The sequence below is a fragment of the Ranitomeya imitator genome, chromosome 6, assembly GCF_032444005.1.
Source record: "Ranitomeya imitator isolate aRanImi1 chromosome 6, aRanImi1.pri, whole genome shotgun sequence".
Taxonomy (NCBI): domain Eukaryota; kingdom Metazoa; phylum Chordata; class Amphibia; order Anura; family Dendrobatidae; genus Ranitomeya; species Ranitomeya imitator.
This window is the reverse complement of record NC_091287.1, coordinates 157497876-157516237: the sequence shown is the minus strand read 5'-3', so window position 1 is coordinate 157516237 and position 18362 is coordinate 157497876. Positions and strand designations below refer to the sequence as shown.

Below are 18362 nucleotides of genomic sequence, written 5' to 3'. Positions count from 1 at the left end.
GGCGGTCTTTTCTTTTGCCAACTCCGTAAGAGGCACCTGCCAATAACTCTTGGTCCGGTCGAGCGTGGTAAAGTACTGGGCCTGACCCAGTCGCTTGATCCACTCGTCCACCCGGGGCATTGGATAAAGATCGAATATCGATACCTTGTTCAAATTACGGAACTCATTACAGAACTGTAATGATCTGTCCAGCTTCTGGATCAGTATTATGGGACTAGCCCACTCACTCTGGGACTCCTCAATTACTCCCAGCTGGGGCATTTGTTTTTTCTCACTTGCAATGGCTTGTCTCCGGGCCTCGGGCACACAGTATGGTTTCATTTGTACCCTTGCGTGAGGCTCGGTGACAATGTCATGCTGGATGACAGAGGTACGACCGGGTAGTTCCGAGAACACATCCATATCCTCTTGTACTAATGCTGCTGTTTCGAGAGAGTGTCACCTATTTTTAGCTCTCTCTCGGCATCTGTCTGGGCTGCTATCGGAGGGTCCCCAGATGACACTTCTGGAGTCGCATCCGTAAGCATACACTCCTGGTCCTTCCATGCTTCCAACAGATTGACGTGATACAACTGTTCGGGTTTTCTTTTCTTTTTAAACTCAGTAGTTTACTTCCCCCACTTTTTCCTGAACTTCATATGGCCCTTGCCACTTGGCCATAAGCTGGCTTTCGGTTTTGGCCACCAAAACAAAAATCCGATCTCCTGCTTTAAAGGAGCGGACCGTGGCCTTTTTGTTATATACTTGGCCCTGCGCTGCCTGAGCATCCCCCAAATGCTCCTTTGCGATAGGCATGACCGTTGCGATCCGGTCCTGAATATTGGCCACGTGTTCTATTACGCATTTAGGTGGCATAGGTTTCTGCTCCCACGTCTCTATGACTACATTCAGCAGACCCCTAGCATACAGTAGCTCAAAAGGTGAAAATCCCATGGAAGTCTGTGGTACCTCTCGAATGGCAAACATCAAGTAGGGCAACAACATATATCTGTGACTACAATGCACTCCAGTGGGTTAAATATGCTTCTATGCACATTCTGGGGGATACATATTGATCCTCACATATGATTCCCCTCACTGACTCACAGTACGCTGTGCATAGGCAGAAAGCTGCTAATTAGTAATGGGACGGTAGGCTAAATGGCACAAGACAACTAGTCCGAAGTGATAATCTCCTGTTGATAAATCACCGATTTCATTGAAACAATAATGCACATCACAGTAAGTGATACATCATTGGAATCAGGGACTCTCCCTCTACATCATTCTGCCCTCAAAGCAAAAACTTCTGACAGATTCCCTTTTACTCAGGGGTACAAGAGATCTATTACCATCTCCTGTTTGTAGAATATAACGTTCCAGTTCACTGGTGTAGAAATATTTCAGATGGGTGCAATAATATTTCATTCCACCCACACTGTGTCCCTTTGCCAGGAGGCATAACTTGTACAAAAGAGCTTGTGTATTATTACACATAAGGCTTCTATGTTTGCATTAAACACCATGGTTATATAATGTGCTTGTATGCAGGAGAATAAAGTTTAGCTGTTAATGCTTTCCCTCGCTCTGCATCCTCACCAGTTGTCTATAAGTGTATGCATCCAGTCTGACTTAATGATACAGAACCGGAATTTAAATTCCGTTTCATAGAGCCGGAATGTATTCTTGTCCTCTTGTATCCCTTTGAAGTGCTATAAGCATTGTTTTACAATCATTTACAGTCATTTATGCTTGCTGGGTTTATACGCATAAATATCTTTAATCAAAATAATGACTTACATCATTCCCTTTAGAAATAGATCTTATTTCCTGCAACCCATTCCACCGCTTGTGGATAGTGTAGCAGTATCTGTTCATTAGAAATAAGCTAGAAAGTAAGCTCTGAAGGCTCCGACTATTGCAAATTTTATGTACAGAACTGTTAAGGTCTCTTTAGACATCACTTTTTCGCGGATAGAACATGTACCCATTAAAATCTATGGAGTTGTTCACATGTCCTGTTTTTTTTTCAGACAGAGAAAAAAAAAACACAGAAAGATCTTCATCTTTTAATCCACATCAAGGATCAAATTTGGCCATATAAATCTATGGGGATGTTTCATTTCATTACAGTAGAAATCTATTGTAAGCACCTTAATATGTATCAATATTTTTGTGTAACGAGGAAGTTGTGCAAAAATATGGAGACTTTTGGCGTGCATATGACAGTCCTGATCAGCTACGCCAATATGGGTGTCAAATGGGCGGGGCAGGGTGCTTATGAGTCCGCCCATTAAATTCAACATAAGTTCCGCTACTAATGTAGTGAGACATACTCCAAAAATGTGCAAGAGCCCCTAGCTGCCATACATTTCTGTCAACAGCTCAGGCTGGATATCAGACGTGCCCGATTAATTAGAATCACTGCGGTTTGTACATGACCAAGCACAATGCCAACAGCAAACAGGGTGGTGTAAAGCACAATGCCACGGGACTCTCGTGCAGCGGATCCGTGTTCTGTGGAGTGATGTCTCTGGGTATCTGATGGATGAGTCTGGGTTTGGTGAATAATAGGAGAACATTACCTGCTGACAGCATTATGTGCCAACTGTACAGTTTGGCAGAGGATGGATAATGCTATGGGCTTTTTCAGTGGTTGACCTAGACCTTTTAGTTCCAGTGAGGAAAATGTTAATACTTCAGCATATTAACATATCTTGCACAAGGCACGGCAAGATAACTCAACAGGTATTTAACCCATTATCCATTTGTGTGCTGACTGACAAGTGTAAACTGAATCATAACTAGCAAGATTTCTTCATGGTATTTAACTCATCACTCCTGTGGTGGTTTTTTTCCCTCTCTCTTTTTAGTTTCTGCTTTAAAGTGTTCAAAGTTATTTTGTTTTTTTTCCACTGTTTTATGGCCTTGTTCAGCATTGGTTGTTTACCCTGCATAGTAATGCCTCCTCTGGCTTTGTGCTAATTGGTTAATTACTGATTGTGGCCATTTGGTGCCTGATGCTAGCAGACATTCCATTTCATATATATTTATCTCTGGCTGGGATAGCACACGTGCGGGGTCATGCGTGCAACAGATATTAAGTGCAACAGGATAAAGTGCTTGGCAGTTAGACAATGGCAGTTGGACAGGGCAGGAGACAGGGAAGGTGCATAAGTTTTCATACAAACATGCTGCTTCGTCAGTCCTACTACATTATGCATTGATCATATCAATCTGCTGCTTATTTGCTTTTACTTCGGCTTTCTCACAACTCGCCCGCCCTTTAACACATTCTGTGCACTCTCTCCATATCCACCCCTCCCTTCTCCCCTCTCCCGTATATAACTCTGAAGCTCTACTGACATTTTTTACCCACTCCAAACCATCCAATACCTCCATGTAGAACTCAAAATGTTCATACAAATAATCCCACCACCTGCTCTTTCTGTTTTTTCTCCTTTTACTAGTTGCAGGTGACATCTCCCCCAACCCTGGGCCTCCCTTCACCAGCATACATTACTTTCCTCCAGCTGCATATAGAAACCCTGCTAATCTTATTAACATTCAGTGTATGCCTTCTCCTATTGCTTTCCAATGTGCTCTCTGGAATGCACGGTCTGTGTGTAACAAACTAACTTACATTCATGATTTTTTTACTCTCTAATTCCCTTAACCTTCTGGCTATTACAGAAACTTGGATCCAGCATTTAGACACCACCGCCGCTCTCTCAAATGGTGGGTTGAAATTTTCACATGCCGCCAGAGCTGAGAACAGACAGGGTGGAGGTGTTGGTTTGATACTTTCATCACAATGGGCTTTCCAGGTCATCCCCCCAATTCCCTCACTTACATTTCCTTCCTTTGAAGTCCACACCGTCAGACTCTTTAAGCTCTTCTCCTTGCGAGTGGCGGTTGTTTATCGTCCTCCAGGCTCCTCCCTCCAGTTTCTAGACCACTTTGCCACCTGGCTTACTCTCTTTCTACCCTGTGACATCCCCACCCTCATCATGGGAGACTTTAACATCCCCATCAATGATCCCCTCTCCCAATCTGCCTCTCATCTTCTTTCTCTAACTTCTTCATTCAGACTCTCACAGTTTACTAATTCTCCTACACATGAGGATGGGAATACTCTGGACCTGGTTTTCTCCTGTCCCGCCTTGCTGCATGACTTTACTAACTCTCCTCTCCCGCTTTCGGACCACAATCTTCTTTCCTTCTCTGTCAAGAATTGTCTCCTCATCCGGGACACCCCCACTTACCACACTTATCGGAATACACATCCCATTAATATCCAGCAGCTTATGGACAATCTCCAAACATCTTTAGGCTCCATCTCCTCCCTCTCCTGTCCAGACTGAGCACTGTCACACTTCAGTAATACACTGAAGAATGCCCTAGATGAAGCAGCACCTTCTATACGCAGAAAGACCCGACACAGACAACAGCAGCCCTGCACACAATGCAGACATGCTTTCTTTAGTGCTGCTCAAGGTGTGCAGAGCGGCAGTGGAGAAAATCTCTCTTAACAGAAGACTTCATCCACTATAAGTTCATGCTCAAAACCTATAACTCTGCCCTTCATCTGGCCAAACAATCGTACTTCACCACCCTCATCACCTCAATATCCAACAACCCAAAATGACTTTTTGAAACCTTAAACTCTCTCCTGAAACCTAAAGTACAGACCTCCATCACCAACCTCTGTGGTGAGGATCTGGCCACTTATTTCCTAGAAAAAATCAACCACATCCATCAGGATATCTCAGCTCAATCTCCTCAGTGCCTGGATCCCCTTCCCTGCCGCACCTCAAGCTCACTAGACATCTTTGAGCCTGTTTCAGAAGAAGAAGTTTCCAAGCTCCTCACTTCTGCTCAGCCTACAACCTGCAACAATGACCCCATTCCTTCACATCTCCTGCAGTCTCTCTCACCAGTGGTCACTGCGCACCCGACTAAAATATTTAACCTCTCTCTTTCTTCAGGTATCTTTCCCTCCTCATTTAAACATTCCATCATAACCCCTTTACTTAAAAAGCCATCCCTGGACCAGAACTGCACTGCTAATTACAGACCTGTCTCTAACCTTTCCTTCATCTCTAAACTCCTCGAATGCTTGGTCCACTCCCGTCTTATCCGTTATCTCTCGGATAACTCTCTTCTTGACCCCTTACAGTCTGGTGTCCGCTCTTTACACTCCACTGAAACTGCCCTCACTAAAGTCTCTAATGATCTAATAACAGCTAAATCCAAAGGTCATTGCTCCCTGCTGATTCTCCTGGATCTCTCTGCCACATTTGACATTGTGGTTCACTAGCTCCTCCTCACTATGCTCCGCTCTATAGGCTTCAAGGACATAGTCCCCTCCTGGTTCTCCTCCTACATCTATGACCGCTCCTTCACTGTATCTTTTGTCGGCTCCTCTTCCTCTCCTCGTCCCCTTACTATCGGAGTTCAGCAGGGCTTAGTCCTAGGCCGCCTCCTCTTCTCTCTATACACTGCCCCTATTGGACAAACAATCAGCAGATTTGGGTTCCAGTATCATCTCTATGCTGATGACACCCAATTATACACTTCTTCCCCTGACATCACCCCTTCCCTAATTCAAAATGCCAAGGATTGTCTGTCTGCTGTCTCTAACATCATGTCCTCACTCTATCTGAAACTAAATCTCTCCAAAACTGAACTTCTTGTGTTTCTCCCCTCTACTAACCTCACTCTACCTAACATCGAAATAACCCTGGAGAGTTCAACCATAACTCCCAAGCAGCATGCCCGCTGTCTTGGGGTCATATTCGACACCGAACTTTCCTTTACTCCCTATATCCGATCACTCACTCACTCTTGTCACCTGCATCTTAAAACATCTCCAGAATCCGACCTTTTCTCACCTTTGAAACTGCTAAGACTCTTACTGTCGCTCTTATTCATTCTCATCTGGACTACTGCAACTCTCTCCTGATCAGTCTCCCTCTTACCAAACTTTCTCCTCTCCAATCCATCTTGAATGCGGCAGCCAGGGTCATATTTCTGTTTAGCCGCTTCCCCGATGCCTCCATCTTGTGCCAGTCATTACACTGGCTACCCATTCGCTACAGGGTCCAGTATAAACTCATCTGTCTCAGCCACAAAGCTCTCCACAGTTCTGCACCGCCTTATACCTCCTCTCTCATCTCTATCGCCCTACACGTTCCCTCCGTTCTACAAATGACCTAAGACTAACATCCCCCGTAATCCGAACCTCGTACTTCAGTCTCCAAGACTTCTCTCGTGCTGAGCCAGCTCTCTGGAATGTACTTCCCCAGACGATCAGGCTGATACCTAGCCCCAACCTATTCAAGCGCGCTTTGAATAACCATCTCTTCAAACAAGCCTACCACATCAACTACTCAGTAAACTAACTTTGCCCTGTTCCCTCCTTCCAAATATTCTTCTGAATCTGCACCCTACTATTTATCTGTCTCCATGCACATGATAACTGCACTTGATACTTGACTACTGCATTTAAACACATGGGCTGATGACCGGATCATGCAGCTTTATATGAAAATCCCTATTTATTATAATTGCCAGACCTGAAATAACAAGCACTTTTCACCTATTGTGTCCCCCCATTTCCTTGTAGATTGTAAGCTTGCGAGCAGGGACCTCATCCCTAATTTCACTGTTTAAATTGTCTCAACTTGTATTGAATTTATTGTTTGTACATGTCCCTGCTTAATTGTAAAGTGCTGCAGAATATGTTGGCGCTATATAAATAAAAATTATTATTATTATCTCCCTGAGAAAAAAAAAGGTAATTCTAATGCAACACACCTGATCCGTCCCTCTACATCACAGGACAGGGAGGTCTCCATACACTTTACACTTCAAGTTATTGTGTAGTGGAGTCTTTAGGTTCTTGCTCTGTCATTATGCTTTGCCCTGCAGCTTTGTATGCTGACATCAGGGCCGAACTGGCCATCGGGCACTTCTGGCAAATGCCAGAAGGGCCGGTGCCAGTAGTTGGCCGCTCAATCCGTCTACCCCCGTCAGCGCCGACTCACCCTCCCCCCCCCGCCATCGCATTCAACTATTCCGGCGTCTATGACGCCGGTACAGTTGAATGCAATGATGGAGGAGAAAGCATCTACAGATGCTCCCTCTCCCATCATTCCCCGCTCTGCCTCTGACACTGCGGGTGTGCGATGACGTCATATCATCGCGCACCTGCTGTGTCCCGGGCAGACTGCAGCTGCTGAGACAGGAGCAATAAGCAACGCGGGGCACGAGGAGAGGTGAGGAGTGTGTTTTTTTTGTTTTTTTTTACTGGACTGTGGGACCATTCTCGGAGGGAAAGGGAGGGGAAGAGATGAAGGCTGTGCTATATACTACTGTGTGGGCTGTGCTGTATATACTACTGTGTGGGCTGTGCTGTATACTACTACGCGGGCTGTGCTGTATACTACTGTGTGGTCTGTGCTGTATACTACTGTGTGGGCTGTGCTGTATACTACTGTGTGGGCTGTCCTGTATACTACAACGCGGGCTGTGCTGTATACTACTGTGTGGTCTGTGCTGTATACTACTGTGAGAGCTGTGCTGTATACTACTGTGTGGGCCGTGTTATCTACTACGCGGGCTGCGCTATATTATGCAGGCTGTGCTATATACTATGCGGGTTGTGCTATATACTATGTGGGCTTTGCTATATACTATGGGGAGTATATTATATTCTATGGGGGAGGCCGTGTTATGTACTATGTGGCTGTGTTATATACTATTGTGGGGGCATATTATATTCTATGGGGGAGGCTATGTTATATACTACGGGGGGTGCATTATATTCTATGGGGGGGCTACATTATATATTATGGGTAGGTGGGCTGTATTATATTCTGTGGGGGTTACATTACACTCTGGGGTGGCTGCATTATACTCTGGGGTGGCTGCATTATACTCTGTAGGGTGGTGGCTGCATTATACTATATGTGGGCTGCATTATACTGTATCGAGGACTATGGGGAATACGTTATACTATATGAAGAACTATGGGGTGCATTATACTATGGGAAGTGAATTGTACTACATGGAAGACTATGGCGGTTCATTATACTATAAGGAGCACTATGAGGAGTGTATTATGCTATATGGAGGACTATGAGGAGTGTATTATACTATGTGGAGGACTAAGCAGTGTATTTTAATATATGGAGGACTATAGGGAGTGTATTATACTATATGGAGGACTGTGGTGCACATTATAATGTATGGAGGACTATGGGGTATATTTTACTAAACAAGTAAAATGCTGCATATTCAAATTGTTTTTGCCGGAACAAAAATCATTGTTCTCAGCAGCACATCGCCGGTGTAAACTGTAGATGTGCTGCTGATAACATGATACTGTACGATGATCTGTTAGTGATCTATTAGTGATCATTCTATCCCATCATTATTCCTCAGCTGGTGAAAGGAGGCCGTGAAACAAGTGTTGAACTATTTCAGTATTGTCGATCAAACTCATTTAGCGTCCTGAACTCAGCGCACGTAAATACAACCGAAATGCTTTTGTGTGATGTGCAATATGTTAGTATTTGGGGCCCCATTTTAAACTTTGACTAGGGCCCCACTGTGCCTAAAACCGGCCCTGCCTACAAGTGTACAAAGATATTATACAGTCACCATGTGACAAGTGGGCCTGTGTAACTTCAAATGCCAGGGCTGAATTTTAGTCCCAGTCCGGCCCTGGCTGACATTGTGTAATTTGCATGGAGATCTTCTTTAAATGGGTTTCCCCTGTAAATTTGCCATGCATGACCTATCCTTAGGATAGGCCATTATTTAATAAGACTGGTTTTCCCTCCAAGATCCTGCCAATTAACACAATGAAGGAGTCATCAGTTTTTCTGATAGGCAAAGCTTTTATTCCTTATGCTATGAACTTTTTTTTAAGAAATATTTGTAAACTTGTTTCTTTCCTTCATTTTTGTAATATCTTAACACCCTGTAACAATTATTTTTTTCATCAGTGAGTGCAAAATGGGAACACTTTGGAGGAAACCCATGGGATCTATTGGAACCAGTAGATGGATTTCATCCTAATCAGGTAATGGAAATTTTGGGATTATACAAAAATACATGTCTGATTAAAAAAATGAATGTGTAGTTATGGCATTACAGAGGTCTGAGATGCTCTGTAGGTAATCAGAAAGGAAAAAACTATAAAACACTAGCTACTGTCTTCCCAAAAGAATGATTCGTTTGGCTATGGCATGACTTTGGTATTTTGGGTGAAGGCAATAACCGACACAGTAAATGGACAGTAGTGATGCTCTTTTCTGGTAGAAAGCTGTCATATTTCTTATTATGCAAGAGAATATAAAGATTGATTGTAATCATTTTTAAACTGCACCAGAATGGTTATAACATAATCAAATATCCACTTATTCTTCGACAAGAAATAATGTTATTCTCGGGTGTACATATTTATGCATCAGAGAAATATTAGTGTTGTTTACTTTCAGTAACAGTCTAGTCGATAACTGTTTAGCCTGTAATTTCTCATTCATATTTCTAATTAGTGCTTCTATTGATTGAGTAACTTCTGCTATTTCAACATTTTTCATAGACCATTTGTTCTTTCTAACATCTATGCACAGTTTCTGTGAAATGGTAGCTATTTGTTGCAATTTCAGTTCCAATCTATAGCTCAATAAAATGGTAAATGTTAATCATTTCAAAGAGTTGTTAACGTGTAATTGCAATACATTGTATTAAAAAACACTAAAACAACAATAAAATGTGAAACTAAAAAATTCCCCTTCTTAAAAGGGTGGTCAAATACCTAAAATGTCCTTTCTAAATATCTATTTTACACCCTAACCGCTTTTGTAATAGCTTTATTATGACATACCCTCTACCTCTCCCAATACAGCTAAAACTTAAAGTTGTTTATTTTTACTTCACTTCTTGTGACATTTTGTTTGCAAGGAGTTGCAAACGAGGTGTAATCAGGAGGTTGGGGCTTCACTTAGTTCTCTGCAGCATCTATCACCCCTCCCGGAACAGGATGTCATCAGGGGCGGCTCAGCAGTCACTTGCTATAGCTTTTTTCATCATCACCCTCTGAAGATGTCCTGAATCCATGGTGTTAACAGAAGCTATGGGGGAGGTGAGCGCAGTGCTGGCACACTGCTTCTGTCCCCGTCACTGCAGCCTCTAACTGTAAAATAATACGTTTTCAGGGAGAGGAGACAGAAGCAGGGTGAGTGACATTGATGTCCACCCATAGCTTCTATCACCACCCTCAAACAAATCATCATCAAGGGATGCTGATAAAAGCAGGGGGATTGACACCAGCATTACCCCGTTCAGGCAATAAAGTCCACTTTCTTCTATTTATTTTTGTGCTGCTTTTCTTTTTTTTATACACATACAGTATATACAGTGGGGCAAAAAAGTATTTAGTCAGTCAGCAATAGTGCAAGTTCCAGCACTTAAAAAGATGAGAGGCGTCTGTAATTTACATCATAGGTAGACCTCAACTATGGGAGACAAACTGAGAAAAAAAAAATCCAGAAAAATCACATTGTCTGTTTTTTTAACATTTTATTTGCATATTATGGTGGAAAATAAGTATTTGGTCAGAAACAAAATTTCATCTCAATACTTTGTAATATATCCTTTGTTGGCAATGACAGAGGTCAAACGTTTTCTGTAAGTCTTCACAAGGTTGCCACACACTGTTGTTGGTATGTTGGCCCATTCCTCCATGCAGATCTCCTCTAGAGCAGTGATGTTTTTGGCTTTTCGCTTGGCAACAAGGACTTTCAACTCCCTCCAAAGGTTTTCTATAGGGTTGAGATCTGGAGACTGGCTAGACCACTCCAGGACCTTGAAATGCTTCTTACGAAGCCACTCCTTCGTTGCCCTGGCGGTGTGCTTTGGATCATTGTCATGTTGAAAGACCCGGCCATGTTTCATCTTCAATGCCCTTGCTGATGGAAGGAGGTTTGCACTCAAAATCTCACGATACATGGCCCCATTCATTCTTTCATGTACCCGGATCAGTCGTCCTGGCCCCTTTGCAGAGAAACAGCCCCAAAGCATGATGTTTCCACCACCATGCTTTACAGTAGGTATGGTGTTTGATGGATGCAACTCAGTATTCTTTTTCCTCCAAACATGACAAGTTGTGTTTCTACCAAACAGTTCCAGTTTGGTTTCATCAGACCATAGGACATTCTCCCAAAACTCCTCTGGATCATCCAAATGCTCTCTAGCAAACTTCAGACGGGCCCGGACATGTACTGGCTTAAGCAGTGGGACACGTCTGACACTGCAGGATCTGAGTCCATGGTGGCGTAGTGTGTTACTTATGGTAGGCCTTGTTACATTGGTCCTAGCTCTCTGCAGTTCATTCACTAGGTCCCCCGCGTGGTTCTGGGATTTTTGCTCACCGTTCTTGTGATCATTCTGACCCCACGGGGTGGGATTTTGCGTGGAGCCCCAGATCGAGGGAGATTATCAGTGGTCTTGTATGTCTTCCATTTTCTAATTATTGCTCCCACTGTTGATTTCTTCACTCCAAGCTGGTTGGCTATTGCAGATTCAGTCTTCCCAGCCTGGTGCAGGACTACAATTTTGTTTCTGGTGTCCTTTGACAGCTCTTTGGTCTTCACCATAGTGGAGTTTGGAGTCAGACTGTTTGAGGGTGTGCACAGGTGTCTTTTTATACTGATAACAAGTTTAAACAGGTGCCATTACTACAGGTAATGAGTGGAGGAAAGAGGAGACTCTTAAAGAAGAAGTTACAGGTCTGTGAGAGCCAGAAATCTTGATTGTTTGTTTCTGACCAAATACTTATTTTCCACCATAATATGCAAAGAAAATGATTAAAAAAACAGACAATGTGATTTTCTGGATTTTTTTTCTCAGTTTGTCTCCCATAGTTGAGGTCTACCTATGATGTAAATTACAGACGCCTCTCATCTTTTTAAGTGGTGGAACTTTCACTATTGCTGACTGACTAAATACTTTTTTGCCCCACTGTATATATATATATGTCAGTGAGACACACATATATATAAATAGATTTATATTTCATACAGGGCTAGATAGCAGAAAAGCTGGTAATTCAATTGACGGCTTTTGCTATCTCCTTATCAAACTCGACAGGATATGAGACGTGGTTTACATACAGTAAACCATTTCATATCCCTTATATTTTTACATACTCCTCACTACTAATGTTAGAAGTGTCTGTGTGCAAAATTTGGGAGCTCTAGGTATTAAAATAAAGGGTTAAATCACGGAAAAAATTGGTGTGGGCTCCTGCGCAATTTTCTCCGCCAGAGTGGGAAAGCCAGTGACTGAGGGCAGATATTAATAGCCTAGAGAGGGACCATGGTTATTGCCCCCCCCCCCCCGGCTAAAAACATCTGCCCCCAGCCACCCCAGAAACGGCAGATCTGCAAGGTGCGCCTATTCTGGCACTTAGCCACTCTCTTCCCACTCACGAGTAGCGGTGGGATATGGGGTAATATCCCTCTCATACGTCCGTATTCCTCTCTAGTGTGACCCCGGCCTAAAAATGTGTTTAAAAAGTATGTATTTCATGCAGTGTTTTTTCTGCTAAAACTCTGGTTTTTGATGCAGAAAAAATTGCTGCAAATACTCAACGCGTGCATATAACTTGCATGAAAGAAATCCTCTGTATATATATCCAAAGACTTCAAGCATTTTTTTGCTCTCCATTACCATCCTCCATCTAGCTAACAGACACTGGCTGCAGAAGGAGCCTCTCCCCTCATCTCTTTCTACAGTAGGACACAAAGATTCTAAAAGGAACACAGAAAATGCACAACAACAATAATTAAATCATCTTCTGTAAAAAACAGTCATAGGACATTCTAAAGTGTCAGTGCATAAGGGGTTACATATAGTAAAACCAAAATCTATCTGAATGTAACTTAAATGAGAAGGATAATCAAGAAAATTGTAATTAAACTAGAAGCAAGGAGCCCCAAATGATGTATGCCTGTCTGGTGCAGTAATGCAAGTGCAGTGCAACTCCAAATGATGAAAAAATGGTAGGTACAGACACACCTGTCCATGCTATACAACTGCTATACAACTGTGATAAATAAAGGTCTGTCCTGTGTCCTTCAGCCCCAACGTGCGTTTTGTCCACACTTCCTCAGGGGGTGTCCCCTTCATAACAGCAGAGGCTGACCTAGGGTATGTCTCTATATAAATATGCTCCTGAAACTGGTAATTAAATTTACCCTGTGACAACATACATTTTTCGTAGGCTATGCCCTGATACTAATATATACCCCTTGGGATTGTTATTAAGGTATTACAACTTTCTTTATTGCAAAGGGTTTTGGGTACATTAAAAATGTATTGGGCTACAGTTAGGTCCATATATATTTGGACAGAGACAAAATTTTTCTAATTTTGGTTATAGACATTACCACAATGAATTTTAAACAAAACAATTCAGATGCAGTTGAAGTTCCGACTTTCAGCTTTCATTTGAGGGTATCCACATTAAAATTGGATGAAGGGTTTAGGAGTTTCAGCTCCTTAACATGTGCCACCCTGTTTTTAAAGGGACCAAAAGTAATTGGACAGATTCAATAATTGTAACTAAAATGTTCATTTTTAGTACTTGGTTGAAAACCCTTTGTTGGCAATGACTGCCTTAAGTCTTGAACTCATGGACATCACCAGACACTGTGTTTCCTCCTTTTTGATGCTCGGCCAGGCCTTCACTGTGGTGGTTTTCAGTTGCTGTTTGTTTGTGGGCCTTTCTGTCTGAAGTTTAGTCTTTAACAAGTGAAATGCATGCTCAATTGGGTTGAGATCAGGTGACTGACTTGGCCATTCAAGAATATTACACTTCTTTGCTTTAATAAACTCCTGGGTTGCTTTGGCTTTATGTTTTGGGTCATTGTCCATCTGTAGTATGAAACGACAACCAATCAGTTTGGCTGCATTTGGCTGGATCTGAGCACACAGTATGGCTCTGAATACCTCAGAATTAATTCGGCTGCTTCTGTCCTGTGTCACATCATCAATAAACACTAGTGACCCAGTGCCACTGGCAGCCATGCATGCCCAAGCCATCACACTGCCTCCGCCGTGTTTTACAGATGATGTGGTATGCTTTGGATCATGAGCTGTACCACGCCTTCACCATACTTTTTTCTTTCCATCATTCTGGTAGAGGTTGATCTTGGTTTCATCTGTCCAAAGAATGTTCTTCCAGAACTGTGCTGGCTTTTTTAGATGTTTTTTAGCAAAGTCCAGTCTAGCCTTTTTATTCTTGATGCTTATGAGTGGCTTGCACCGTGCAGTGAACCCTCTGTATTTACTTTCATGCAGTCTTGTCTTTATGGTAGATTTGGATATTGATACACCGACCTCCTGGAGAGTGTTGTTCACCTGGTTGGCTGTTGTGAAGGGGTTTCTGTTCACCATGGAGATTATTCTGCGATCATCCACCACTGTTGTCTTCCGTGGGCGCTCAGGTCTTTTTGCATTGATGAGTTCACCAGTGCTTTCTTTCTTTCTCAGGATGTACCAAACTGTAGATTTTACCACTCCTAATATTGTAGCAATTTCTCGGATGGGTTTTTTCTGTTTTCGCAGCTTAAGGATGGCTTGTTTCACTTGCATGGAGAGCTCCTTTGACCGCATGTTTACTTCACAGCAAAACCTTCCAAATGCAAGCACCACACCTCAAATCAACTCCAGGCCTTTTATCTGCTTAATTGAGAATGACATAACGAAGGGATTGCCCACACCTGTCTATGAAATTGCCTTGGAGTCAATTGTCCAATTACTTTTGGTCCCTTTAAAAACAGGGTGGCACATGTTAAGGAGCTGAAACTCCTAAACCCTTCATCCAATTTTAACGTGGATACCTTCAAATGAAAGCTGAAAGTCTGAACTTCAACTCCATCTGAATTGTTTTGTTTAAAATTCATTGTGGGTAATGTCTGTAACCAAAATGAGAAAAATGTTGTCTCTGTCCAAATATATATGGACCTAACTGTATATGCACCAGTGCAATCTTGCATAATAATTATTATATAACAGGGTCTGTACCAGAAAGCGTTCATCACACAAGAGACATTTGTTTTTAATTATTGTTAAGGTGTTTAATTTGTTTACTATGGTATAATAAAGAATATTTTTGATGGATATTCATTTGTGTTAACATCTGGCTACTCTGCATCTTTGATATTGATGGGAGCATAGGGACACGGCCTAATTGAAAATTTCCTAGTGATATAATACTGTGACATGGATCACAGGTTTTGATTTAAGCATATATCAGCTTTCTGGTTGTCTTTACATGGAATCTGTCAGTAAGGCTGGTGTCCCACTTGCAACTGCAATGCAAGTCTCTCGCCTCAACACCCGGCACTGCCACCGGCGGTTCGGAGCAGAGCATTCAGCTGCATAGCAATACATCCAGCTGCACACTCCAGTCCCGAGTGTGTTGGGGCGGCAGTGTCGGGTATTGAGGTGAGTGACTTGGGCGAGTTTCTCGCATTGCAGTTGCAAGTGGGACACCGGCCTAAGATGAACCCTCCAATGTGGGCACACAGGATATAGAATGGGGAATAAAAGCATACCTTGATATCTGCAATCCGATGTCTTATTCCAGAGAAATCCAGATATTTTTTAATATTTAATTGAGCTGCTAATATGTCTGGGCTGAAAACAGATCTCCAAGAGAATCTGCCTCCAAAGCTTATTTTAAATGAGAAGGTGAATTACCAGTGTGAGACATGTAATGACTGACAGTCTGCACTATTGAACTCACTGGAAAGTTGTGTGTGACTTTAAATAACAGTACAGCAGAGCTGAACTTTGTCTCATTACAAACATATCTGCACAAAAGCTAAAGACGTGTATTTCATCACATTCATGTCTTCTCTACTCTGTGTAGTCATACACAAGTGTGCAGTGAGATCAGGAGAACAGACTGTCAGTCATTACACATCACACTGGTAATTCCCACTTTCATTTGAAATAAGGACTGAAGGCTGATTCTCATGGAGATCTGTGTCTGGCTCATAGATCTTAACAGTTCATTTTCATAATAAGAAAAAAAAAGGTTTCTTTGTGGAATAAGATATCGGATTGCAGATATCAAGGTATCATTTTATTCGACTTTCTATGGCCTGCTTGCCAATATAGACGACCTAGGAGGGTTGAGCCAACTTTCAGATTCCCTTTAATCTCTTCTTTGGCCCTGGTTTTTCTTTTTCCCTCTGTGTATTATGACCTCAGTCTTGGCCGGCTTTTCCCCTTGCTCACTGTCCTGTGTGTGATTGGAAAATAACTGGTCATGGCAGAATCCTCCCTGATGTGCTGTATCTGTGGTAGTGCCAAATCTTGGGTTTAGGAGGTGGAACTTCAGTCACCCATGAGCTGAAAATGAAACTGTTCAGCAAGAGATATCTTTTCAGCAGGATTTCTACATGACAGCATGTTTTAGGATCATGCATTAAATGCTGCAGACTAAAACTGTGGTCAACTACATTTCCTTCTTAAGTTAATCATTAAATTCTAGATGTAGTGTTCCTTTAAATCCCACCCGGTATAAAAAATCCATACCATGCCTACAATCTGCTTTGGGGCCCCTAACTCCCTCCCCCCACCAAATAAAGGACGGTTGCATCTAACAGAATTCCTCTTATTGTCATTACAATCAGTACTTATTATTGGTTATCTACCAGATATACAGTCATAATAACTAAGTACACACTCTTTGAATTCTATGTTTTTACGTATCAGGACAAAATGATTTAAAAAAAAATATTCAGTCCTTAGAAATTATTAAAACTAGGTAAATACAACCTCAGATGAACAACACGACAAATTACACTGTCATCACTTACCAAATACTAAGCCAATATGCAGAAGCAGTGTGTGAAAATTTGAGTATATTCCATGACTCAATAGATACATAAAAAACAACCCCTTCACCAACTTGGAATTTTCCGCGTTTGTTTTTTGCTCCACTTCTTCCTGGAGTCATAACTTTACTTTTCCGACAATATGGCCATGTGAGGGCTTGTTTTTTGCGGGATGAGTTATACTTTTGAACAACATTATTGATTTAACCATATAGTGCTCTGGAAAAAAAGGGCAATTCTACAATTGTTATTTAGGTGTTTCTTACCATGTTCACTAAATGCTAAAACTGACCTACCATTATGATTTTAAAAAAGACCTGTAGCATCTCAATTTTTCAGGATCTGGGGTCAGGTGAAAGCTTATTTTTTGCAAGTTAAGCTGACACTTTTATTGATAGCTTTTTTGGGGGGTAGATACAATGTTTTGATCGCCTGTCATTGCATTTTACTGGAATATTGCCGCGACCAAAAAATGTAATTGTGGCCTTTTTCTTTTTTTCTCTCATTTACCAATCGGATTAATTCTTTTTAGATTTTGGTAGATCAGGTGTTTCTGAATGCAGCAATACCAAATATGTGTATTTTTGCTTTTTTTTCATTGTTTATTTTGAAAGGGGAAAAAGTGAGGTGATTTGAAGTTTTATATTTGTTTACATTTTTAATTACTTTTCACTTGTTCAATAGTTTCCTTAGGAGACTTGAATGCTCATCTGCTATGAACGCCAGCCACTGGGCAGCGCTCATAGCAGATTGGCAATGACAAGCATGGGGATTTCCTGCAGACCTGCGCCTGTCATGCCAACTCATGGCAACCCATGATCATGTGACAGGGCGGGGTTTGCGTGGTGTTTCCAATGCGGCCATGTTAAATGCCATTGTCAGAGATTGACAGTGGCATTTAACATGTTAACAGCTGCGGGTGGATCGCTATTCCAGCAGCAGCAGTTAGGGGCACATGACAGTTGATCAGATCAGCTGACGTGCCTGAAAACCTGAAAAGATGCGGGCTCAGCGCCTGTGCCCGCACCAAAGAGGGGGAGGTGACTTATGAAGTACCTATATGTCATAGGTCATAAAGGGGTCAAGATAAGGATCTGAAAGAGCAAGCAAAATTTCAGTGAAAGCTGCATATAGGAATGCTAGAGAGGCAAATCCGAACTCCCACCTGACTGCAAAAGACATTCAGAAAGACATAGAAGACTCTGAAGTTGTTACATTGTTCTTCAGATACACCTGCATAAATATGGCCTTCATGGAAGAGTCATCAGAAGAAAACCTTTCCTACGACCTCACCATAAAATTCAGCATCAGAAGTATGCAAAAGAACATCTAAACAATCCTGGTGCATTTTGCAGACCGTCAAGGTTAATATAAAACTCATAGGCCTCAATGATTAAAGGTATGTGTGGCGGGAAAATGGAAGAATATCAGGAAAAGAACATCTCACCAACTATTAAT

At 42.1% G+C, this 18362-nt stretch overlaps 1 protein-coding gene across 3 annotated transcripts in view; it reads left to right on the top strand.

Moving 5' to 3' along the window:
- Positions 1 to 18362, top strand: part of AOAH (acyloxyacyl hydrolase) — a 261652-nt gene that overhangs the window by 238159 nt on the left and 5131 nt on the right. For all 3 annotated transcript variants that reach the window (XM_069730229.1, XM_069730232.1, XM_069730231.1), the window contains one exon: positions 8994 to 9070. In XM_069730229.1, coding sequence (XP_069586330.1) covers positions 8994 to 9070 — 77 coding nt within the window. The remainder of the gene's footprint in view (positions 1 to 8993; positions 9071 to 18362) is intronic.